Source organism: Acomys minous, assembly GCF_964271855.1.
Source record: "Acomys minous genome assembly, chromosome: 12".
Lineage (NCBI taxonomy): Eukaryota > Metazoa > Chordata > Mammalia > Rodentia > Muridae > Acomys > Acomys minous.
In genome coordinates, this window is record NC_140493.1 from 113,213,124 (window position 1) to 113,238,756 (window position 25,633).

General features: G+C 51.8%; 2 protein-coding genes across 7 annotated transcripts in view; one reads left to right on the forward strand and one right to left on the reverse strand.

Moving 5' to 3' along the window:
* TBCD (tubulin folding cofactor D) overlaps positions 1-13,734 on the forward strand; it is a 164,633-nt gene extending 150,899 nt beyond the window's left edge. The window contains exons 34-39 of the mRNA XM_084750246.1: positions 1,386-1,463; positions 6,883-6,972; positions 8,081-8,168; positions 8,742-8,851; positions 10,337-10,421; positions 13,494-13,734. Of these exons, the coding sequence (XP_084606372.1) occupies positions 1,386-1,463; positions 6,883-6,972; positions 8,081-8,168; positions 8,742-8,851; positions 10,337-10,421; positions 13,494-13,511 (469 nt within the window). The 3' untranslated portion in view covers positions 13,512-13,734. The remainder of the gene's footprint in view (positions 1-1,385; positions 1,464-6,882; positions 6,973-8,080; positions 8,169-8,741; positions 8,852-10,336; positions 10,422-13,493) is intronic.
* B3GNTL1 (UDP-GlcNAc:betaGal beta-1,3-N-acetylglucosaminyltransferase like 1) overlaps positions 10,428-25,633 on the reverse strand; it is a 65,045-nt gene continuing 49,839 nt past the window's right edge. For 5 of the 6 annotated variants that reach the window (XM_084750269.1, XM_084750271.1, XM_084750272.1 and 2 more), the window contains 5 exons: positions 22,675-22,810; positions 22,506-22,574; positions 22,028-22,102; positions 18,263-18,356; positions 10,428-12,574 (listed from right to left, as the gene is read on the reverse strand). In XM_084750269.1, coding sequence (XP_084606395.1) covers positions 18,276-18,356; positions 22,028-22,102; positions 22,506-22,574; positions 22,675-22,810 — 361 coding nt within the window. In that variant the 3' untranslated portion in view covers positions 10,428-12,574; positions 18,263-18,275. The remainder of the gene's footprint in view (positions 12,575-18,262; positions 18,357-22,027; positions 22,103-22,505; positions 22,575-22,674; positions 22,811-25,633) is intronic. The other variant, XM_084750270.1, reaches the window with a different exon arrangement.

Consider the following 25,633-nt stretch of genomic DNA (forward strand, 5'->3'; position numbering starts at 1 on the left):
GACATGCAGGGGTGCACATTCCCTTTTCTTGGGGACTCATCAAGTAGTGGACAGCTGGGTCACATCGTCGAGTAGTGGACAGCTGGCCCACATGCAGTGCTTGTTAACTTGTGTGAAGCCGCTGGCCCCGTCTGTTCCATGTCTCAGCAGCACTCTTGTGCTCAGTGGCGTTGGGCCCCACAGCTGGGCTCTCCCTCTCACTCTTGCTTTTTGATGCCTTCACTGTCCTGGGCAAGTGCTTGTCAGAGCTGTGGTGTGAAGGACCCAACATCACATTATTGTTGAACTCATGTTAATGAGAAATCTTTGTCTAATTTGGAGGTTATAGCTGGTTTTTGGCTACTTTATGGTTTTCTTTTTTTCCACCCTTTATCCCCCTATCACTAGATAGGAAAGAAAGGATAGAGGGAGCAGAGAGACATAGAAATCCTTGAATCTAGTTTTATTTCTTTTTTTAAGCGTGACTACTAACAGATTGCAGCCAACCCCCTTGAATGGCCACTGGCCACCAACCAGTCCCTCCTTCTTAGGCCCCAGCATTTATTACCCTCTGAGAAGTTCCCAGAATTCCAAATGTCACATAATCACAGCAACTGTCCACAGCTGGCAGAACCACGCCTCTGCTAGAGCACGAGGCAAATTATAGTCAGCCCATACCCACACACCTGGGATTAAAACAAAACTATGTTCTCATAATATTTCTATGTTGTTGGTTTTTTTTTTTTTCCTGAGACGGGGTCTCTCTGTGTAGCCTTGGCTGTCCTGGACTCACTTTGTAGACCAGGCTGGCCTCGAACTCACAGCGTTCTGCCTGCCTCTGCCTCCCAAGTGCTGGGATTAAAAGTGTGTGCCACTGTGCCTGGCTTATTTCTGTGTTTTTTTAAAGAAACCAAAATCCCAGACTGCTCACTACAGGAGGGCCTAGAGAGCTCCTCAGATACTCTTCCCAGAAGTCTCAGCTTTGGGTTCTACAGCCCTACAGTCTGTTTTGAGGCAGTAGTGTGTGTGCTCAGTTTAATTTTGCAAATGGTTGCCCAGTTACCCAGCACTGTGTGCCAGACGGTCCACTGCACCTTGTCAGAACCATTAAGTGTACAGGTGAGTGCTGGGCTGTCCCAGGCCATCTGCACAGCCTGACCTCAGGCAATCCTGTCCTTATCCTTGCTGTAGGTAATCCCCAAGAGAAGCCGCATTGGCTCTGGCTGTATTCCTACCTTCCGCTGTCATTTTGGCATCGTTGTAATGCCAGTGTCTGTCGCTAGGAATCCGACAAGATGATCTTGCCTCTTGTCTAGCGGAGCTGCTTGGCGCTGAGGGGTTTCCTGGGTTTGAACTTGTGGGTGGCGCAGGCGGCTCTGGGTCTCATGCTTTTTTTCTACTCTCAGGGTGTCTATATCGCTGCTGAAAACGTTGGACCAGCTGTTGGCCAACGGCTGCTTCGACATCTTCACTACTGAAGACAAGTAAGTATCTGCTTGCTTAGTGCTGTCTGGTGAAGCCACGTGGCCCTAGTTTCAGTTTATTTCATTTTATTTTTCTGTTTGGTTGGTTGGTTGTGTTTTTTGAGACAGGGTTTCTCTGTGTAGCCTTGGCTGTCCTGGACTCGCTTTGTAGACCAGGCTGGCCTCGAACTCACCGAGATTGGTATTTATTGATCTGGTGTCTCACTGTATTGCTCAGACCCATGATCCTGCCCCTTAGCCTCCCAGGTGCTGGGATTACAAATCTATGGCCACCACATCTGGCTAGCTGTCACTTTAAGGACAGAACCCTTGGGTCAGGAGCTCAGAACCCAGGTGACACGCCGCAAAGGCAGGCAGCAGGCAGCAGGCTGGGGTGAAGTAGTGCCCTGCTGGCCAGGTAGGAAGGCAGCCTTGGACAAGTTCGGTGGCTGCCCACTAGGGCTGGTGGGTGGAGTGGTCTGGAAGTCAGTGGAGGTGAGATATAAATAAGACAGCATGTGGGCTGTGCTGTGTGTGTGTGCCTGTGCTGTGTGTGTGTACCTGTGCTGTGCTGTGTGTGCCTGTGCTGTGTGTACCTGTGCTGTGCTGTGTGTGCCTGTGCTGTGCTGTGTGTGCCTGTGCTGTGTGTGTGTGCCTGTGCTGTGTGTGCCTGTGCTGTGTGTGCCTGTGCTGTGCTGTGTGTGCCTGTGCTGTGCTGTGTGTGCCTGTGCTGTGCTGTGTGTGCTTGTGCTGCGTGTGCCTGTGCTGTGTGTGTGTGTGTGTGTGTGCCTGTGCTGTGTGTGTGTGTGTGTGTGTGCCTGTGCTGTGTGTGTGTGCCTGTGCTGTGTGTGTGTGCCTGTGCTGTGCTGTGTGTGCCTGTGCTGTGTGTGTGTGCCTGTGCTGTGTGTGTGTGCCTGTGCTGTGCTGTGTGTGTGTGCCTGTGCTGTGTGTGTGTGCCTGTGCTGTGCTGTGTATGCCTGTGCTGTGCTGTGTGTGCCTGTGCTGTGCTGTGTGTGCCTGTGCTGTGCTGTGTGTGCCTGTGCTGTGCTGTGTGTGTGTGCCTGTGCTGTGTGTGTGTACCTGTGCTGTGTGTGTGTACCTGTGCTGTGCTGTGTGCGTGTGTGTGCCTGTGCTGTGTGTGTGTACCTGTGCTGTGTGTGTGTGTGTGTGTGCCTGTGCTGTGTGTGTGTGCCTGTGCTGTGCTGTGTGTGCCTGTGCTGTGCTGTGTGTGCCTGTGCTGTGTGTGTGTACCTGTGCTGTGTGTGTGTGTGTGTGTGTGTGTGCCTGTGCTGTGTGTGTGTGTGCCTGTGCTGTGTGTGTGTGCCTGTGCTGTGTGTGTGTACCTGTGCTGTGTGTGTGTGTGTGTGTGTGTGTGTGCCTGTGCTGTGCTGTGTGTGTGTGTGTGCCTGTGCTGTGTGTGTGTGTGTGCCTGTGCTGTGTGTGTGTGCCTGTGCTGTGGGCATGGGGCATGAATTAGCAGCTTCCTACTGCATGTGGTTTGTGGTTCCTCAGCCTCCTGTCCACAGGAGCGGGCGGCCTTGCTGTGTCTGGAACAGTCTAGGTGCCGGGCTGGCTTCCTGAGTGATTTCATCCTGGTGGTTTTTGCTTCTGTGAATGCCTTATGTCTTCACTGAATGCCCTGTTGGTTTGGACAGCTGTGTACTCTGTAAAGATTTATGAGCATCTATGACACCAAAGCCAAGCTCCTTAGAACCTGCCCGGCGTGCTCGGACTGTGGGTTCAAATCCACAGGGTCTCAGTTGATCTCTCCTTCTGAGTCTCTCACTTCTGTTCACTTTCTATTTGCTGCCCCACTGAGAGGATCTGTGCCCAGTTTCCCTGTCATTTTTTCCTGGTGTTTTGCTCCTCCCCCCCCCCCCCATCCTCCATTGGCCTTGGGCAGTGTCTTTGCACACGCTGACCAGCTCAGGTGAAGCCCGGCTGTGAGGTCCTTGCACACGCCGCACACCCAGGGCTGCTGCCCATCAGCTGGGGTTGCTTAGTCTCTAGGCTGGCTTTTAATCTGACACTATGGGACTTGTCCTTTCCTAAAGCTGCTGCTACACAGCCTGGATGCTCACAGGCGCGCAGCTGGCCATGAGCTCTCTTCCACAAGGCCATCTTCATCTTGGAAAATGTTCTTAAGATCTGACATGTATTTTTCTGGCTTAAAATTTTCAAAATAAGATAGTAGGAAAATATTTCATGATATAGATATCTTTGTTTTTGCTTTATGAATTTAGGGTTTGGACACACATAAATGTAGGGCTGACTCACCACACGATGATGGTTTTGGAGGAGTGTCTGCTTATGTTCTACTTTGGCCTTTTTAAAAAACACTTAGGATTGTAGGTTTTTTTTGTTTTCATTTCTTTTCTTTAAAGATTTATTTATTTATTATACATACAGTGTTCTGCCAGTATGTGTGCCTGCAGGCCAGAAGAGGGCACCAGATCTCACCATTGATGGTTGTGAGCCACCATGTGGTTGCTGGGAACTGAACTCAGGACCTCTGGAAGAGCAGCCAGGGCTCCTAACCTCTGAGCCATCTCTCCAGCCCCTTGTTTTCATTATTGTATATATTTGGTTTTTGTATGTTGGTTGCTATAAGTATATGTAGTTTTGTGAAAATTCAACCTGACAATCTGACCTTTTAACTGGGTCCATAAATCTGTTCCATTTAATCTAATTAGTTTTTTCATTAGTGTTTTCTGTTTGTTCCATGTGTTTTCCTTTCTCTGATTAACAGAATCATTCCCACGCCCCTCCATTTTGTTCATTGTGCTCATGGAGAGTTCTGGCACTCTTTCAACTCACTGTGTTTTTGTACAGTGAATGCTTGAGTGAAAGGAAAGAAAGAAAAAAAGAAAGGAAGGACGGGAGGGAGGGAAGGAAGAAGAGCAAGCAGGCCTGAATGCCTCTTGGTATGGTGGAAGAGAAGGTTTGTTACAGATAAAAGGGAGAGCATGTCCAGAGGCATGGACATCTGAGAGTACAGAGTAAACATGACCTTTAGCTGGACCAGTGGTGAGAGGGGGGAGCACCTCACAGTGGGGCTGCTCTCTAGATTAGGAGGAGGAGCTGTGTCCCCAGAGTGATAAAGATGTAGGTAATTCAAAATAGCATTGCTCGACATAACAAAGCGGACCTGGCCACCAAGTTCTCCCAGCATTCCTCAGGTCAGCCATTTTAGTTGAGCTAGCCCTTTTTTAACCATTGCCTTCTTCGTCTCCTGGCTCTGCCCCCCTGTGCTGCCCTCCAGGACAGTCTGTGACAGTAACTACCAGGTCAGCTGTGGCTGGTCCAGGTCACATGGGTCTCAGGTCTCCCCTGACCAGCTCCCTAAAGTGCTTGTTGCATACAGAGTGACTGTCATACTGCCGAGGGCTGTGGTTACTCAGTCCCGGCTTGCGTGAGGACTATCTATATCCTAAGCTAGTCTTCCCGTAGGATTCATGCACTTCCGATGCTCTTCTGGACTCCTAAGGGCGTGCTCGCGCACACGCTCGCGTGCTCTCTCTCTCCTCTCTCTCTCTGTCTCTCTCTCCTCTCTCCTCTCTCTCGTCATGGTTCCCAGAGATCCTGTGGGTTCAGACAGGGTTCCTGAAAGAGTCCCACTGAGCGAATCCAAGGCACGAGCCTCTGATGAGTGGGGTCTAAGCTCTGCCTGTTGGAGGTGGGTGCCATGGTTCCCTGGCCACGCCTGCTATCCTAAAGATTTCTGTTGTGGAAAGAGACACACAGGCCAAAGAGCTTTCCGCTACTACGGCTCCCTTCCTCTCACATTGTTGGCAGCGCCCCCATGGGTCAGCTGCTGTCCAGCTCCCTCTCCCTGTCAGCCATGCTCAGGCCTGGTCCGTTCCTATGTATACTCTCAACACGGAACCGACCTGATGGCCACGTGCTCCCAGTGTGCAGGAGCAGGGCGATTACACTAGCACTCAGAGGCACTCCCAGGAGAGGCAGAGCTATGGCCCCTACCTCCCACCCCTCCAGTGTGGCTGCATCTCTGTCAAGAAGCCAACAGTGCCTGGAAAAGACACAAGGTGAACATACCCACCTTGTCCACCTCCCTCACGTGCAAGCTGTTCTTCAAACACAACACCCAGTCAGACCTGTGCTCCAGAGTAGACACACACCTGACGGTCAAAACCATAGAGCAGTGGACATAAGGCTAGAGAGAAGGATGTTTCCACAGCAGGTGTGGAAACACCAAAAATATAGAAATTAACCCCTGAAAATGGTTAAGAAACAAACAATTCCATAAGTGAATTTAAAAGTAGTTTATAAATATCTTAAGGGAACGTGTAGGAAGAAACTGATACGGAGACAGGATGATTCATAAAGAAAAAAAATTACTAACAAGGAGAACACCTGAGGAGGGGACACAGTTGCTTAGGAGGACAACACCTGAGGAGGGGATACAGTTGCTTAGGAGGACAACACCTGAGGAGGGGATACAGTTGCTTAGGAGGACAACACCTGAGGAGGGGATACAGTTGCTTAGGAGGACAACACCTGAGGAGGGGATACAGTTGCTTAGGAGGACAACACCTGAGGAGGGGATACAGTTGCTTAGGAGGACAACACCTGAGGAGGGGATACAGTTGCTTAGGAGGGCAACACCTGAGGAGGGGACACAGTTGCTTAGGAGGGCAACACCTGAGGAGGGGACACAGTTGCTTAGGAGGACAACACCTGAGGAGGGGACACAGTTGCTTAGGAGGACAACACCTGAGGAGGGACACAGTTGCTTAGGAGGACAACACCTGAGGAGGGGACACAGTTGCTTAGGAGGACAACACCTGAGGAGGGGATACAGTTGCTTAGGAGGACAACACCTGAGGAGGGGATACAGTTGCTTAGGAGGACAACACCTGAGGAGGGGATACAGTTGCTTAGGAGGTCAACACCTGAGGAGGGGACACAGTTGCTTAGCAGGGCACAACTGGACATGCAGGAAGCAGTGAAATGGTGTCATCTGGGTGACAACTCAGCCCTTAAAGGGTGTCTTCTAAACACTGAGATGAGCTGCCTAGAATTGTAAGTCTTGAGATGAACCCAGCAAATGTCATCTCTGGGGCTGACTAGGACTGCTCTTCTGACCTGGGTCTACACATGGCTTCTCTCCATGAAGCTGTACGGTCTTTTCTGTCGCGGTGGGTAACTTGGATATGGCCACATCATGACTGCCAGGGCCTGCCCTCCCTGCCCCCTCCCCCCCCAACCCGGTGCTGAATGCTATGGGTGATGTGGGTAATGGAGCGTCTTATGGATAACGAGATAGGGCACCTCTGCTGTGCGTGTAGGGGACCAGAGAAAGCGGCTGATGTCACATGGCCTAGCTCAGGTCACCGAGTACCAGCAGCACCACTGGGCGCCACTGCAGCCTGCAATCTGTCTGCTCTGTATTCCTGACAGTAGTGTTTTCTCCTTCAAGCCACCCCTTTTGTGTGAAGTTGCTCACCCTTTGTAAGGAAGAAATCAAGAAGTCAAAAGACATCCAGAAACTTCGGTCAAGTATTGCAGTGTGAGTCTTAAGTGCTCTTGGGTAGGGACAGAAATTGGAGGGACTTGGTGGTTCCTGGCGGGAGATACAGTTTTAATCACAAAGCTGTTTACAGTGAGCGTTCATTTAGAGACCATTCCTGTCAGCAGTGGCATTTAGGGGCCAGAACAGGAAAGCTACATCTCTCATTTTTGTCACTTGCTCTGGAACCTTTCTGGCCCTGTAGATGCCCAAAGGCCAACACAGGAATGTGCACACACCTATGCTAGTGCGAGGTTCTGGAGTGTGAACGCACCTATGCTAGTGCAGGGGTGAGAAGTGTGAACACACCTATGCTAGTACAGAGGTCTGGAGTGTGAACATACCTATGCTAGTGCAGGGTTCTGGAATGTGAACACACCTATGCTAGTGTGGGGGTCTGTAGTGTGAACACACCTGCTAGTGCAGGGGTCTGGAGAATGTGAACACACCTATGCTAGTGTGGGGGTCTGGAGTGTGAACACACCTATGCTAGTGCGGGGGTCTGGAGAATGTGAACACACCTATGCTAGTGTGGGGGTCTGGAGTGTGAACACACCTATGCTAGTGCGGGGGTCTGGAGAATGTGAACACACCTATGCTAGTGTGGGGGTCTGGAGTGTGAACACCTATGCTAGTGTGGGGGTCTGGAGTGTGAGCACACCTATGCTAGTGCGGGGGTCTGAGATGTGAACACACCTATGCTAGTGCGGGGTCTGGAATGTGAGCACACCTATGCTAGTGCGGGGGTCTGAGATGTGAACACACCTATGCTAGTGCGGGGGTCTGGAATGTGAGCACACCTATGCTAGTGTGGTGGTCTGGAATGTGAGCACACCTATGCTAGTGCAGGGGTCTGAGATGTGAACACACCTATGCTAGTGTGGGGGTCTGGGCACACGGGCATGTACAAGCAATCACGTAAGGTATACAAACACACACACATGGGAAAGCAGGGCTGTGGGTGCACAGGTATGAACACGCTAGCACAACCATCTCATCATGTATAGTAAGCACATGTGCATGCATGACAGTGCAGACAGATCACATGAGTTCACTAATGCACGATGCACGTGTACAGAGGCATGCACACACACTAGGTCTCCTGCAGGCTCTGTGGAATGGTGCAGTTCAGTGGAGATGTGAGGAAGAAGGTTCTTCTGCAGCTGTTCCTTCTCCTTGGCCACCCGTTTCCTGTGGTGAGTGTGTCTGCCCCACTTACACATGAGCGTATGTTGGTGTATCCCTGAAGTAGGTTTAGAAGTAAACACGTGGTGAGATGACGTACCTGTGGAGGCGGCCTCCAGGCGTGGGCAGCCCTGGGAATTGGTGGCCGACTGCATGAGAAGAACGTGGGTGCTGGTGCTGGGCATGGAGGGCATTGCTGGGGGTGGGGCGTTAGAGCCCAGGGGCAGGGTCCCTCTTACCCACGAACTCTTCAAACGGCCAGTGAACCTTTACAGCGGGTGACCCCATGGCTCACCCCCCACAGCTCACCCTGCTTCTCAGAAATACCCATTGCCAGGGGTAGATCAGACCTCCCATGAAGCAGTTTGTCACAGGACATCACCTAAAAAGACAGCAAGAACGGCAGATTCCCTTGTAGGAGTCTGTACTGCACCTTCCGGAAAAGGCTACAGTTCGTCCTCTCACTGCATGTCTATGATGGCAGAAGTATCTGGGCATTGCCGAGTTCGTGCTCCTCCTTTCATGGGCCTTCCTAAGACCACCTGGCTGCTCGTGGTGATGGGCTCTCTCCTGTTGAAATTCAGATCCGGAAGACCACAGCAAGCCAGGTGTATGAGATGGTGCTTACCTACAGTGACTTGGTGGACCCGGACGTGCTCGATGAGGTCATGTCTGTGCTCAGTGACACAGCCTGGTGAGTAGGGCCTGCCTGAGCCCGGTGCCACGTCCTTCTGTCCCAACATTTCTGACACTCAGCAGCTCAGGGCCACCTCACAGCTTCGTGTCGGGGCTGATTCAGGTGGGAACGTGTTTAATGTGAATTGTGAGCACATTTTCTCCTCTTGTGAGCAAGGTAGAGTGGTTCACACCCTTGCCTGTCACAAGTGGCATTTCTCCGTAGCTGGAATATAGGGCAAACAGGAAGCCAAGTGGATGTCAACTAGCCACTATCATTTTGCTACTGCAAGGCCTATGTGGTCTTTTCTGTTTTAATGGCCTTAATGACTTGTCTCCCAAGTCAAGAGGTGCAGAGGGGCGAGTGGCAGCAGTGCTGCACACCTGTAGGTGCGGCTCACAAGTGTTCCGGCTGGGCCTGGAAACGGTTATGGTCACAGTAAGCACTTATGACCTGTGATCCAGGCACCACACATGCATGGTCCTGCACACATACATAGAGCTGCTCATATAATCACAGTCACACGCACAGAACTATTGCCTGTACACAGGTGTAGTCCCCTGTTCTAGGTGTACTGTTTGAGAGGCACACACAGGCACAGGTAGCCCAAGTCAGTGCTACTGCCTGTGGGCACTGTCCCCTCGGACGGTTGGGAGTGGGATTGCTGGCAGGCCTGTTGGGATGGACCAGGTTGCTTTAGCAAGTTGGTGGCATCCTTTGGAACTCAGGCTAGGGCGTGGCCTTCCTGCCTAGATGGGAGCTGTGACCTGAAGGCCAGAGTGCACTTACGATCTTGTCTGTTAGTAGTTCAACTTGGTGCCTTCTGGGGAGGTAGTGGTCACTGCTCCCAACTTTCTTGGACAGCAGGGATAAAAGAAACTGTTTTGGCTTTAAGGTTTATTTTTATCTTCAATAATGTATATGCAAGTGTGTCTGTGTGCCAGGGCTTGTGTGCATGTAAGTGTAGTTGCCTGAGGTGGCCTGAAAAGGGCATCCAATTCCCCTGCAGCTGGGGTTGTAGTGTTGCCCTACGTGGGTGCTGGGAACTCTGCTCCTCTGCAAGAGCACAGTACCTGATTTACAGAGGAACTGCTTTTACTGACTTCTTTGCAGAGAAAAGATGCTTGGAACTTGACAGTATTACATGTGCTAAGGAAAGCAGTCAACATCTGGAATTTATTATTGTTTTGTTTTTCGAGACAGGGTTTCTGTGTGTAGCCTTGGCTGTCCTGGACTCAAACTCACAGCGATTCACCTGCCTCTGCCGCTCCGAGTGCTGGGATTAAAGGCGTGCACCAGAACACCTGGCAGCAGCCAATAGCTGGATTCTAATGAAGGTGGCAGCTCTTCTGTATGTCCTTAGAACAGGGTGTGGCTTAGTCCTGTGAAACAGCTAGGTTCTCCTGGTGTCTACTCTGGAGGATAGGGGTTTTTGTCCACCGCCAGATGGGGTGCGGGAGCGGAACCCTGTGGCATGGAGAACTCAAATGCTTTCTTCCTTAGGGACGCAGAGCTTACAGTTGTAAGAGGGCAGCGGAACCACCTATGTGACCTCCTTGGCGTGCCCAGACCCCAGCCTGTTCCAAAGGTAACACTCTTTAGTAATCTGCGGACACATGGCCTCTGCGTTGTGTGTTGTTCTGAGCTCTGGTCTAACTGGGTCCCATGGTCAGTGTTCATCACCACCATTACTTTTTCCAGACCGACTGGGAGTGCTGCTCCTCCTGCTGTGGTGCTAGGTAGTCTCAACTTGTTTTCTAGGAAAGAAGCCCCTACCCTGAGGGAGGGAAGCGCTAGCTCCCCATCATTTCCTGCCTGGGCTAAGGCCTGACCTCCCCGCCTGTCTTGGCCTTGGTGTGTTTGGTGTTTCTGAGGCCCCTGTGCTGAGGTTGCACCTTAAGTTGTCATGAAAGCTGCAGCCTGTTGTGCCCTCAGGCCTCTTCCTGTGTTCTGCAGGGCAGGCTGTCTGTAGGGACTTGTAAACATTCTCCATACTGACATTTTCATCCTAGAAACCTGCTCCTAGCTTATTTCCTGCCCCCTCCCTTGTATTGTGGTCTACTCTGGGGTATACAGTGTCTTTACACCCAGGACGCCCACCCACAATGGGGTGGGCTCTCTCACATCAACCACTAATTAAGAAAATGCCCGACACGCTTGCTTATAGCATTAATCTCATAAAGCTATTTCTCAAATGAGAGTTCCTCTTCTAAATGACTCTGGCTTATCACGTTGCCATAAAACTAGCCAGTACACACACAGGCAGGTGCATAGCCTGCTGTTCACATGGAAATTCAGTTCCCTTGGGACCAGCTGTGTGTGGAGGGAAGAGACTTCCTGTGTCAGCCAGCCACCACGTGATTCAGTGTCCTGACAAGTGACTGCATACGTATGACATGTTAGAATCTCATTTATACACTGATGATACCATCCATCTGTAGCCAGGACAAACTGTATGATGGAAGAGGCGTGGGTTTTACAACAACTCAGGGTGTTCACTGTCTGCTCTCCAGTTTTTTTCTGTCCAAGATTGTCTTTACTCTTTTTGATCCTTGGTTTGGTTAAACTTTCAGAACTAGTTTAAATACTGGCTGGCCTGCGACTATGTGCCCTTGCACATCACCTGTGAGTCCTACAGATTGCGATGCTGGTCCCTGGTTCTTAGAACAGCTCGTGTCCCACTTGCATCTCTGCGTAGAAAGCTCACGGGCTGGTTTAATGCCGCCTTTACATTTTTTCTTCAACACTTCCTTCTCATCCCCTCTCCACACCCCTACTGGCCTACCTTTTGCTTTTGATTGCTGTGACAAAACACCATGACTTTAACAAAAGAACACATTGTGTTGGGCTGTGGTTTCAGAGAATTAGAGTCCAGAAAGGCAGAGTGAGGACATAGCAGTAGGAACAGCTGAGAGCTCACATCTTGATCCACACACAGGAAACACACTGGAAATGGAGTCATTTGAAGTCTTAGAAGTCTACTCCCATTAGCACACGTCCTCCAAGAACGCCACACTTCAAAATCCTTCCTAAACAGTTCCACCAGCTGTGGCCAGAGTATTCAGATATGAGCCTCTGGGCCATTCTCACTCAGACTACACCAGCTCCTGGATGCTCCCTGCAGCTCAGCTTCCTGGAATGTCTTTCTTAGCCTAATAATCCGATCTCTGTGTCAGAGGCTCCCTGAGTCATGCTTTTCCTACATGCATATACACACATGCAGGCGTGCACACGCATGCGCGTGCGTGCACACACACACACACACACACAAATGAGATCGCAACTGATCAAATGAATATGTGTGTGGACTTGCTTTCCTGGCTGGAAGCCACTGTTAGATTCTGGCTGTTGTGTGGGCCTCAGGGTCTGTTTCCACCCTTGACCTTGGGCTCCCTGCCCTTACAGAGCCCGAGTCCTCCAGGAGCCCAGCCTCACGCTGGAGTGCAGCCGCTGAGTGGGGCGCAGAGCTTTCTCATCAGCCAGTCTGTGGCCTTCCTGGTGCTGCTAGTGTGGCCCGTCTGGCCTGCAGGCTGCATTCGCTCCCTAGTAGAGCAGGTTCTGGTGTGCCTGACAGGGGCAGCTTTGCAGGCGTCTGTGACTGCTGTCCTCACGCTAACGCATGCACACACAGGCCTGTGTGGCTTCCGCAAGGCTCTGCGTCTCGTATGTTGTCTCTCCAGCTTCAGGGTGGTGACCTCAGTCCCCTGGCATTCTGAGAGGACTTTTCAGGTGTGACGCGCTCTGTGCAGAGAGACACCAGACCAAAGGCATTAGTACACAGTTGCTGAGGAAGTAGGTGTTTTGCATTTGTCTCAAATGTCCTTTAATTATGTTTACACTTCAGGGTGCGTTTTGAAGCTGTGTTAGTAGGTGTCCCTCCTCTTGACATCTCTTGCCCACTGTTAGTGTGGGACATCTGGTTATCATTTGTCACAATATTTTCATGTCTATGCTATAGTCAAGCTTAGCATAGCATGGTGCCTTAGCATCATTGAAAAATATTTAATTAGTGTCCCATGAATTCATGTTTACTGCATGTTTACATCCATCGTCTTTGGTTCCTGTTTGACCTTCCTGTTTAATGTCTCCTCCTCCCTTATCAGGATTTCACTTCCTGTTAACTTACTTCACAGCTATGTTCTCTGTCCCTGATGACCCTGGGACCAGCACTCTTTCCTGGCACATTACACTCGCTGGCTTTGACCTCCAGCTAGAGCCCTGTCGAAACTGGTTTGTCCTGACCCGAGGCTGGCCAGCTGCTCTTTCCTCTTGATCTTCAGCTTTGTACCCTGAGCTCCTGTCACCTCCATGTCACGTTGGGAGGCATTTTGTATTTTCCCCTCTCTTGTGTGAGCTGTATACTGCGTCTGTGTACCCAACTCTTCCCAGAGCTTTCCCCCCTCCCCCTCTGCAGAAGCCGTAGGATACACAGGGTGGCCTGGTTGTAGCTCTAGGAGTGGTGACAACAGGCGGAGCCGTGACGTACTCTTGGTCCCTTATGTGGAGTGTGAACATTTGTGAATGTGAACAGCTTAGCAATGTACTCTGACAAGGCTACAGAGCTACGCAATTCAAGCTGCTAGGAGCCTGGAACGTGGCAGTCTTTAGCTATGTATGAGCGGGTGGGGACCAGCCTAATGTCGCATGTCTCCCTCTGCAGCCCGCCTCAGGAAGCTGAGCCGTTGCCTACCTACCTGGGATGCCCTGCCCTGAGGCCCCACAACAAGTTACCATCATGGAACTTGGTGCCACAGGCCTGAGAAAGGTGGCACCTGCTGCTAGATGGACCAGGAGCTCAGAGAGTCGTGATCCCTCCTGCCTGCTGTGCTCCGGGGGCCTGGACTGCCCATAGTGCTGATGCCCTAACACAGATATGCTCTCATTAAATCATGTACTACGCAGCCCAGCCTCCGCCTCTCTCTGGGATTTATGTGCTCAAGGAACTGGACGACCTACTGTGGGCCTGTCTGTGTTTCAGGCACTGAGTGAGTTGTGTAGCACAATGCATGCGTCACTTCCCTGGTGTGAGCAGGCGGCTCTCTTCCCTCTTGCTGAGCCAGCCAAGTCACCAGCGTCCCTGTGGGAATATGGATGACAGCTCTGGTCCTGAGCCCTGGACCCTTTGCACCTCCTGCCCTGCTGTGGTCTGGGAAAGGACTGTGAGGCTGGACACATGGCTGGGACAGAACTCAAGATAGCGGCTTATGCACAGGTGAAGTGGCCAGGGCCTGTAGCCTATGGACTCACTCTTTCACAGCCTACATCTCATGGAGCTGGTCTTGACAGCGCACAGGCTGCCGTATTGCTGGGAGTCACTTTCCAGGCCCGGTACGCAGGAGCTTTGTTGTGCTGCCCTTGGTGGCAGGGACCTATGCGTCTGATCCTTCAGTCTCACACCTCTCCCCTAGACTCGGGTTTTCTGTGGTGAGTAGAATGCCTGGCTGAGATCACCTGATGAGGCCATGTATAAGATGCCTGCTGTAGCTCCATGGAGTCACAGACAGTTGCAAGCTGCCATTGGGTGCTGGGAATTGAACCCAGGTCCTCTGAAGGGCAGCCAGTGCTCTTAACTACTGAGCCACCTCTCCAGCCCCCTAGAATGAACTATTTTTAGTATTATTTTTAAAACACAATTCCAGGCATGACATGGAGACCTACAAGGTTCCAACAGACCTTTCAGTGAGATTTAATGGTCGAAGTAAACGTTTTCCCTTCCTGGCTTGCCACCTCTACATGCAGATCCCACCCGTAGGCGACTGCTCCCACCGGATGCCTGGCGTCCTGAGTTCTCTCGGCAGGAAGGGTTTCCACTGAGATACTTAAGACAGCTCGTGTGGCCAGGATGGTCCATCAGGGTGACAATGCTGAATACTATGATAGGCTCAGCAAACAGCAGGCGGTGTGTGTGTCTAGGCACAACGGAGTCAGGAGAGCTCTCCAGTGGGTTTGTTTGGGCAGGAGGCCAATGGGTGTGTGTGCACACCTGCCTGCTGGGAACCTGTGTGCACACCTGCCTGCTGGGAACCTGTGAGCCAATGGGTGTGTGTGCACACCTGCCTGCTGGGAACCTGTGTGCACACCTGCCTGCTGGGAACCTGTGTGCACACCTGCCTCCTGGGAACCTGTGAGCCAATGGGTGTGTGTGCACACCTGCCTCCTGGGAACCTGTGTGCACACCTGCCTGCTGGGAACCTGTGTGCACACCTGCCTCCTGGGAACCTGTGAGCCAATGGGTGTGTGTGCACACCTGCCTGCTGGGAACCTGTGTGCACACCTGCCTGCTGGGAACCTGTGTGCACACCTGCCTGCTGGGAACCTGTGAGCCAATGGGTGTGTGTGCACACCTGCCTGCTGGGAACCTGTGTGCACACCTGCCTGCTGGGAACCTGTGAGCCAATGGGTGTGTGTGCACACCTGCCTGCTGGGAACCTGTGAGCCAATAGGTGTGTGTGCACACCTGCCTGCTGGGAACCCGTGAGCTGAAGAGCAGGAAGAAAGCAGCTCGGGCCTGTGTGCCAAAGGCCTTAAGTCTTGCTAGTAGAGCCTAGTGAGAATTTTGTAATTTTAGTTTATTTAAAAACACACTAATGTTTTCATTTAATCCCAAGTGTGGGGACGCGGGGCTCCATTGCAGCGGCTTGTGCTCTAGCAGAAGTATGATTCTGCCAGCTGCAGACAGGGTCTGCAGTTGTATGACATTTGGAATTTGGGGGGGGGTATATAAATGCTAGAGCCTAGATAGTAAGTTGTTGGGTGGCTGCTGTGGCTGCAGTTTGCTAAGTAGCCGTGCGCAAAGAAGAAACAACAAGAAGAAATTAGGTGCCCTGATGGCGAAGGGCAGACTCGCCCCACGGAGCCCAACACCGCTAGTCAGCAGGAAGTGGCCCAACGGTAATGTCGCCCCCTTTCCTACCCAGACTTGATTCAGGGATCTCTTTCCTTTCCTCCCTTTTCTAGTGTTAGGGGGTTGAAAGGGTGAAGGAAAGGGGTGGAGAAGGATGGAAGAACCACCCAGCAAACGCCAGGATCAAAGGCCACAAGAAACGGGAAGAAACGGGGCCTTCCAGAGCTGCGCCCTCACAGTCAGCAGGTGGAAAGGCTGCCCTCACAGGAAGAAGCTGTGGCGTTCAAGGAAGACACATGCAGTGAGTCCCCAGACTCCTGTGTCGAAAAGCCCAGGCAATGCCTAAGCCTAACCCTGGCCATAAACAGCAAGTACAGCTATCAGAACCAACCGCCTGCCAGCAGCGCCACCAACAATAAAGAACAGTTTCCTAAAGCGAAGCAACAAGACCAGCGTGCAGGAAGCCCCGGGCTGTCAGGTGGTGCACACCTTAACTAACACAACACTTGGGAGGCAATGGACCCCTGTGACCTTGAGGTCAGCCTGGTCTACTTAGTGAGAGGACTACACAGAGAAACCTTGTCTAGAAAAACAAACGAAAGACAAGACCCAACCCTGGGTTGATCCCCCATCACCACATATGCTGGATGTGGTGTGCGTGGCTACGGTCCTAGCGCGTAGGAGGTAAAGGCAGGAGGATCATGTTGGGGGGTTATAGAGTATTTTAAGCCAGCGTGGGATCCATGAAACCCTATTTCCCCCCCTCCAAGTTACGAGGTAGAAATTATCAGAGATTAGGATCGGAGCTGGGGAGATGGTTTAGTGGTTAAGAAAGCATAGTTATCATGCAGACAACTTGAGTTCATTCCCAGCGCCCACACTGGGTGGCTCATACCACCTACACCTCCATTTTCAGGAGGATTCAATACCTTTGGCCTTGGCAGACACTACATTCACACACGCTTTTTTAAGAACTTTAAAAAAAAAAAATAGAGAAAACAGCAGAAGCAAAGGTGAGCATCTCACAGGGACCAGGCCCCAGCTCAACAGAGGCAGAGAGAATCTTGCAAGGTCAGAAGCTACCAGACAGAAGCTTACCAGGTGTCCCTGTGGATGCTAGGAATGTCTGTGACAATTAGTGGGATTAGTGGGATTACAGAACTGTTGAGAAGGCACAGTGGTCACCAGCTCAACAGCAGACACTGGAGCTGAGGAAGACAGTAAGATCCTTGCTGTTCTGGGAAATATGACTGTCAGCTTGGCTGAACACACACACAGTGGAGCTACTGCTCGAGAAAAAGTCTGCAGTGGACCCAGTGCAGCAGGAGCCTGTAGAAATGGCCTGAGGTAGACAGTTTCAATTAGGAGGATGCCAAACAAGGAGAGAAGTGCATGACAGCTAAGCATGGGGTCTCGGTATACACGTCAATGCAGAAGGAAGGAATCTCAGTCCTGTGGTGTGAGGCGGTGTGCAGAGAACCCAGGTACTGGCTAAGCCTGATGACCTACCAAGAGCTGCCAAAGCGCAGAAGAGAAAATCCTAGCACCATGGAATGGCAAGAAAGAGGACAAGCTGTGAAAAATATCACATCAGGAAAGGGCAGATCGGTCACCACTGAGAGGCAAGGCTAACTCCTGGGGACACAGACTCAGTATACACCTATACAACAAAGGTACAGGCAATTGGGAAGGCACAATGCTGGCGAGCGAGATGCCCGTGGTTCCCTGAGCAGACAGATGTTAGAGCGCTCAACTCTGGACGTCTCTGAATGTACCGACACATTTATGCCAGGCTCACACCTGTAGCCCACCACTCAGGACATGGACACAGGAGGGCTGAGTTCAGCCTGGGCTACATAGTAAGACACTGTGTCAGGAGAAGATCGAGGTCACTTACATTGAGAGGTCAGATGTATAGAGTTAAGGATTTTATCATCTTATTGTGAAATGTCTCTGACAGGCTCACGTTTGAACATTTTGTCCCAGTTGGTGGCACCTTTAGGAATCAGGGACTGGCTTGAGGAAGTGGGTCAGCAGCGCATGGGGCCTGAGGGTTAGAGACTCACCCTTGCTCCAGGCTCGCTCTCTACTTCCTGCTCCACTAAGAAGGTAAAGAGCCCCCGCTGGAACACTCCACCGTCATACCCGCCCCGCCACAGTGGGCCAGACCCTCAGGCCACGAGGCAGGAAATGTATATATACTGTAAGTTGCTTCCTGTCTGGTATTTGGTCACAGCAATGAAAAAGGCAGCTAGTACAGATGGTTTGAAAATGAAGAGAAGCTTAGCCTAAGAAACATTTCTAGAACCCAGAACTTTTTGCAGACTTCTGTTTTTAAAAGGAAAAAGCAGTTTCTTAAAAAGTTACCAGATCGTTTGTTAAAGTTACCAAACACAGGAAATTTGCCTAACGAGGTGCTTAGAAGACTGAAGCTCAAGTTATGTGCATAAATGAAAGGGTGAAAATTAATGCACAAAACGTGAGGGGAGAAGATGGAGGACGCAGTGACTGCCTCAAAGTCAGCTGTACGAAGGGAAGTAGACAGACGTTAGGCTCAGCCGACGGGAGCCGCAGTGCAGACCCACCTGGGAGGCAGCCTCAGCTGAAGTGAACGAAGTCTCGGCCTTCCTGCAGGTGCAGTGACTTCAAGTTGTCTTCAAACTCACCCCCTGTGAGGTCCTGGGGGGCAGAGAGACCCAGCTCAGTCAGGCGAGGTCAGGGGCTGCGACAGGGCCTGCCTCTTCACCTGCTGGGTGGTCCGAAGTGAGGGCAGCAGCTGGTACCATTGCTCCTTAGTTCTGTGGTCACCAGCAGGGGTGAGGTGCTGGGAGGCACCTCTGCCACCTGCCCTAGGCCCACAGAGGCAGTTAAGCCCCTCGCACGGTTGGCCTGGGCTGACTCACCGTCCCTCCTGCCTAGTCAGGGATCTCTGTATGCTCTGTGTTTTCCATCTCTGCGGGATCTGCCAAGTGTCCACCCTCTGATTTCTGTTACCTGTCATCCTCCAATCCCTGAAGGGAGCAAGGCCCATTGTCCTGCAGAGGAACAGCGCAACCGGTGGCAGAGGGGGTCTGGGGCATCTGGCAGGACGTGGGAGGAACCACTTTGTTCCTCTGAAGTTGTATCACAAGAAGCCTCTACCTCATCCCTCCACTACCAGGGCTTAGAAACACCTAAGTGAAATACATTCTGTGGGGGGGGAGGAGGTGTGGGGGCAGAAATGCCCACAGTGGCTGCACCTGCTGCCCTTCCCCTTTTCCCTCTCACTTCCCCTCCTTTCCCTTCCCCATATTCAGAGAAAAATCAGGTTTGGGCCAGGACAGGACAGAGTCTGTCCCCATGAGACCTAACCCTGTTGAACGTGGCACTCCTCGATGCTCTGAGTCAGCCATGGAAGGAGGAGGTGTGTGCAGGACACACAGGCAACAAGGACTAACAGCAGAGTCGCAGGGGACGCCCCCGTCAAACTCCAGTAGAGGAGGAAGCCTGGTTCTAACCATGGCAGATGAGTGGTGCTCAGCCTTAGGCCAGACACTCCCACAGACAGCAAGGGAGTCCCCAGAGGCTTCCTATGGAGACAGGCAGTCCCACACGGGTGGCCTCTGCCTGACTTCTACTTCTCTTCTGGAATAAACCAGAGGGCTGGGCGCTCACAGCAGCACGATGTCAGCTGCACGCTGGAGAAGACTCCCCCAAGCCGGGCCCTGACACGCCAACACGATCCAGTAGTCTACAACATGCATGATCATACACAGGTGCCGAGAAGAGCCAGATGTGAGAACAGAAAGTTGGAGTCCATTCGTGGGTGGGAAGCAGACAGTGCTACTGTGCGCACAGTGCTGTGCTGGGGCCATCATGCTGTGAGCGGCACGGGGTGTCTTTGCTGCTAATCATGGCTCTTAGGGGAGCACTCTGCCCATCCGAGAGCACATCCTCTGTACTCAAATAAACCTACTTATGAAAACAGGTGGAGGGCTAAGTGCAACCTGTGGGCCAGTGCTCGCCAACCTGTGTTGAGCCATTTTCTGTGAGTGTCATGGGCCACAACGCAGCAGTTTATTGAAAATGAGAGAACTTCTGGAATGAGGAAGAGTTAGCTTCCCTGTGGCAAGAACTGGAACGTGGGCAGGCAGTTGGTAGAGTGAGACCAAGAAGCAGAAGTGACCATCTTTGCCAGTGTGCCCCCCACTGAAGGGCTGATGTGAGCCTGAGACAGTTTTAAGTACAAAAAAAAAAAAAAAAAAGAAAGAAAGAAAAGAAAAGAAAGAAAGAAAAGAAAAAGAAAACTTGGGATTCCTAGTTAAATATTTCTCCAAAATAACTTCTCATTATCACAGATAAAATTAAGAAGCAAACATCCTCGATACAGATGTGAGCAGTGCTCTGTCAAGTGTAGTGATCAAGAACAGCATCTCAGGTCAGGTGTGGTGGTCCACGCCTTTACTCCCAGCACTCGGGAGGCAGAGACAGGCCTGGTCTACAAAGGTAGTCCAGCAAAGGCTACACAGAGAAACCCTGTCTTGAAAAACAAAAACAAAACAAAAAAAGAACAGGATCTCAGAAAGAATCAAACTTCTACAAGAGGAAATGCCGAATAATATAATAAGTTATTCTAAGTGGCAAAAATATCACCAGCTTATAAATTAAAACTCTGGAGCTAGAGATGGCTCAGGAAAGTGCTTGCTGTGTGCACCTGAGGATTTGCACTCAGTCTCTAGCACCACTGTAAAGCCAGCAGCCCTGCAGCCATGGCTGTTGTCAGGGGCGGGAGAACCACTTGGGCTTGCTGGCAGCTAGTCTTGCTGAATCAGAGAGTACCAGGTTTCGTGAGAGAACATGGCTCAATGATGAAGATGTAGAAAGCACTAGAAAACAAGTGTCAACCTCTACACAAACACATATGCCACACACACAAAAAGAGGAATATTCCTGCTTTCCTTCCTGTATGGAGAAATGCTACAGATTGCTACAAGTGGGAACAGAGCTAAGGATGGGCCTTTCACTCCCACAGTATCACAAGCTTAATGACAGTTCCCAGGTGTGGCTATTAGTCATTTGCACCTGTGTGACATCACTCTCTAGGAGACACAGACAGGCAGGCATGTCTCACTCTGGGGGGCTAGAACCCAGGCTTAGCCCTGCCATAACCTGAATGAGCTGTCACAGATGGGAAGCCATGGGTGGAAACACGGGCTCAAGCCTGACCTTAGTTCCTCCACCACCTCGACAGCACGGCCTGCCACCTACTATCCCCTCCATGACCCAACAACTGTGAGGGCAGCTGCCACAGGAGGCTGAGCTGCACTTTGCTGAGGGCCCACCATGTCCATCACTGGTCACAGAGAGGGTGACAACTCTCCTTGGGGCTGCTGACATTCAGGGTGGGAGGCAGGCATGCTGACTGTCCCCTGCTGGTTCAGAGGCCAATGGTAAACATGGTTTGACAAGAGTGACTGGGGTACAAGGTCTGCTTGGCTACTGACCAGCAGGGTTCCACATGGTAGCAAACTGGAGCAAAGCCACGTGGACAAGACAGACTGGCCCTACACAGCCCAACACATCCCTTCCAGGTGGACTGAACTGTGATAGATGCTGCTATTGAACATCGAGTTATGTACAGGAAAGGACTTCCTGTGCCAGCCTGGTCTACAGAGTGAGTTTCAGAACAGCCAGGGTTATACAGAGAAACCCTGTCTCAAACAAACAAAACAACACCCCCCAAATAAAACAAAAACCAGTTAATGTCCACGTAGTAGACAGTTCTGAGAAGAGTATCCCAAGAGCCACGTCTCCTGGGAGGGAGTGTCTGCCCAAGTGCTCGGCCAACCACAGATCAGTTTTCCAGAGCAGATGAAAAAAGGTCAGCCCTGGCTCCAGCAAACAGGATGCTTGGCACCTATGCCCATGTGACCAAAAGTGGAGAAACCAGATGAACCAAAGGAGGGTGGTGTGGCCTCCTGGTCAGCACCGCATTGCTGCTGTGTGTGGGCAAGGCTGCTCTCTGACTAGCATGGCGTACAGCACCTTGAACGCAGTGACTGGATGCAGAACAATGGTTTTCAGTGTCTAAGGGAACAGCTTGATGTGACCAGGTGTGCTCACCTCCCCCCCCCCCCAGCACCCATCCCACAGGCCCCACAGGCCACTCCCCAGCTGCCTCCAGCCCACGGAGCAGCAGCTGTGGCCTCTAACCTAGCTCCAGGCGTTCTTGTGGCCACAAGGTCTGATTTACAGTACGGGAGGGGGCTATGTCCCAGTGCCCGTGGTCAGATCTTGTCCTTGGTTTTGATCATATGACCACAGTGGGAAGGCGGATGCCCAGGAGCCCTGCAGCCATAGCCAACACTCACCAGCTTCACACAGATGACAAAGGGCGACGTGGCAGCTTGGAAATGCAGGATGGGGACCTTCGGCTTGGGTCTCTCCTACAAAGATGGTGGCAGCCATGAGTAACTACATCGTCACATGAGCTCCTTGAGACGCTCCCTAGCCACAGCCTCTGCTCACTGCTGGTCATCAAGTGGCACATGCGAGTCTTGGGCCAATCGGGACAGAACACGTGGCTGTACCCCGGGTTCTGCCAGCCCCGCCCACCTGACAGCCACAAGAAGAGCCAGCTCTGGTAGGCCAACACTGAGACCCAGACTGAAGGGGTGTGTAGCTGGTTCCCCACGGACAGGGGCAGAGTCCTCAGGGGTCCCGGAGACTCTTGGGAGCTGAGGGCCACATCTATTGGGCACAGCCCAAATGAGTGTAAGGGAAAGCTGGCATGGTACGGAGGGCCCTCTCCTGGAAGGTGCTTTGGTGCTCGGCCACATGGCTACACACCTCAGAGTCCTCATGGCAGTAGAAGCCCTTCCTGATCTTGTTCTCGTCAACGTCACAGAAGGCCACCACCTGGGATGGGCATGGGCAGCGGGTCAGATGGTGGAGGTGGGGGGTGCTGTAGGATAAAGACGTCAGGACTGTGGAGTCAGGATGAGGGAGAGGGCCCTACCTTGCTCCGGCTGGCCGCGGTCAGGCTGCGGTATAACTTACGGCCCTGCTTGCCTGCATTCCAAATGGTGAAGGACTCCCAGTGAGGTAGGACTTGTTCCTCTAGGAAGCGGACACGATGGGTCCAGATGGTCATCCTGTGGCCAAGTAAGGGGAAAGCTAAAGCTGGTTAGGGACACGTCACCCCCAGGCCCAGGGGTATACATGAGTGGTAAACAGGCACACTTGGGCTTACCCTGTTTAGGGGAGAGAGCACAGAGCTACAACCATATCCAAGGGAGATGTAACTCTGTTCTTACACCCTGTCACAGCAAGAGATCACCATGTAAACCAGAGCCCATGGCTGTGGCTACTTTGTCGGGATGTAGACCTGATGGGTCGGCCTCTCCACAACTAGAACATGAGCGGCTCCAGTCCCTGGCAGGTATGTACACGTGTGTGCACACATATGAAGGTTCATGCGTGGCTCCAGTCCCTGGCAGGTATGTACACAGGTGTGCACACATATGAAGGTTCATGCGTGGCTCGGGTGTGCACACATATGGTTGGCATCAGGACCATTGCTCTTCACCTTGTTTCTGAGACAAGGTTGAACCGGAGCTCAATGCTTCAGGAAGACTAGGTGGCCACTGAGCAGTGGGCATCCCCGGTTCTCTTTGTGGCACTAGGGTTACAGGTATGTGTTGCTTTTTATGTGGCTGCTGGGGAGTGAATGCAGGCTTCACTGACAGAGCCATCTCCCAAGGCCCAGAATTCTAGATATGTAACTGGACCTTCTGAGTTAGAAAATGAAAAGGGGCTTGTAGTGGACGCAACAACACAGTCTGATGTCCCAGATTAGTTCACAGTCACAAAAAGATCTGGGTAAAAAGCCACATTCACACCAGGAAGAAGCTTTCTGCCTCAGGCTGTCCCTTCCCTGTGACTTGCTCCCAGGCAGCAGCCCCCCCACCCCACCCCACGCAGATCCCCAGGGCTGGTTCCTTACCAGGCACCCAGAGCTCAGCTCACCTACTGCCCCTCACCTTGGACCCTAGCACCCTGGTCCTCTGGGTGGAACTGCCTTGTATTTGGGGCTGCACCTCATGTCAGTACCTACATCAGAGCATGTTTGCCTATTCAGCATTTCCCCAGACCTCCCAAGCTAAACATTCTAATTAGGGTTGTGCTGAGCTCCGTGGTTTTGGTAGGGGACTCCCTAGGGGTTCCGGGAACCACATAAGTGAACAGCATTTAATTCTGAACCCCAGACAGTCCTGTCTATAAGAGAAAGTCCCAAGCAGGACATGTTTCAGCTCTACACAGTACAGCTTGCTGCAGCCATGCCATCATCCCGGGAAATGGAATGGAAGACCCTAAGAACCCTGATCTCACAACAAAGGCCTCATGCAATGTGCAGACACGTCACTAATGTCCTAAGCCAAGAATGGCTCTTCTGATTTTTATCCCTCAGCAAACTGATGGTCCCAGACAGTTTCAATATGGGAGCAGGAGGGAGCAAGATAGAGTCAAAGGCAAAAAATAAATAAATAAATAAAAGCAAGACTTGCCTTTTGGGGCATCCAACCAGCAGAGGGGGCGACAAACATATGCCTGTCCGCTCTGCCTAAGTGTAGGTGAGGGTTCTTGACAGTGAATGTGAGGGAACTCCAGGCACAAGCTGCTGAGACCCTGTGGTATGCCAACAGGCCAACCTCCAGACCCATCCTGGCCACAAGTGTCCCCTTCCCTTGTGCCTTCAGCAAGGCCCTTGCAGAAGATCTGCTTGGACACAGCCCACTGGTAGGGTTCATGGCTACACTGACAGGAGACGTAGCAGGGGCTACAAGGAGCCCTCTGTCATCTCAGGCTCTACAAGGTATAGCCTGTGCAGAGGGATGCTTGTCCTTAGCTGAACCAGAGAGCCTGTCCCCATAACCCTGGTAACTACAAGGAGATCTGCTTTGTTCAGTGCCTGAGCAAGACATGACGCACACTGTATGCGTATGTATGCATCAAATCCATGCGCATATGTACAGTGCACTTGTGTGGTGTGAGTGCACGTGTGCTGTGAGCACCCATGTGCATTTCTGCATGTGTGTGGCACGTACATAGGTAAGTAAGTTCAAGTGTGCAACAGCAGCTCCTGTTAGTGACTAAGCAAGGAGATGTGTGGGTGACACCCTGCCCACACACTCACTGGGCCCATTGGGTGTCTCTGTGGGGAAAACCCTGCACGGTCCTGCATGCTCAATTGTGAAGTTTGTCTGTAGGACGGTGGGTTTAACCGTACAGCAAAGTCAACCTGGTTCCCCAGAACATTGGGCACCAAAGATTTTATACAGGAATTACAAACATGTCTACCAGGACTGGGCTTTCGGCCTGTAAGGCCCTTAGCACCCTGAGTTTTGTTAGATGGTCACTAAGAGGACGCAGGCAATTGTAAGAAGCTATGACGCAGAAATGCCAGGAGCGTCTTGCACCGGCCTTGCTTCTAGGAGTCTGCCTAGAGAACAGGTCATCTGGCACCCTGCACATCTCTCTCTTCTTGCTAAGAAACCATCAACTTAGAGCTTAGGGTCAATAGCTAAGGGGACTGGGCTTTCCTGGACCTATAGGCCTGAGTTTCTGGAACCTTCTCGGAAGAGACTGAAATATTACAGACTCGGCGCTGTACTAGAACAAAGGGGTCCCAGGGGAAGTAGTGGCTGACTGGGTGGCAAAGGCCCTGTTCCCAGAAGGCACGGCCAATGGCCAAAGCATCTGTGGCCAGAAAAAAAGCTTTAACGACCTTGCTAGAGGCTCACTGGTCCTGTCAGGTGCCACAGCAGCAGTATCCCAGCACAGGCAGTCTGAGGCTGGGCGCCAGGGATCAGGGCACTAGTGGGGTCATGTCTCATCCCTACTTCGGTAGGTTAAATACTTGATAAAGGTACAAACCCAGTATCACACTGCCACGGGAACAAGGTCAGAAACACTTC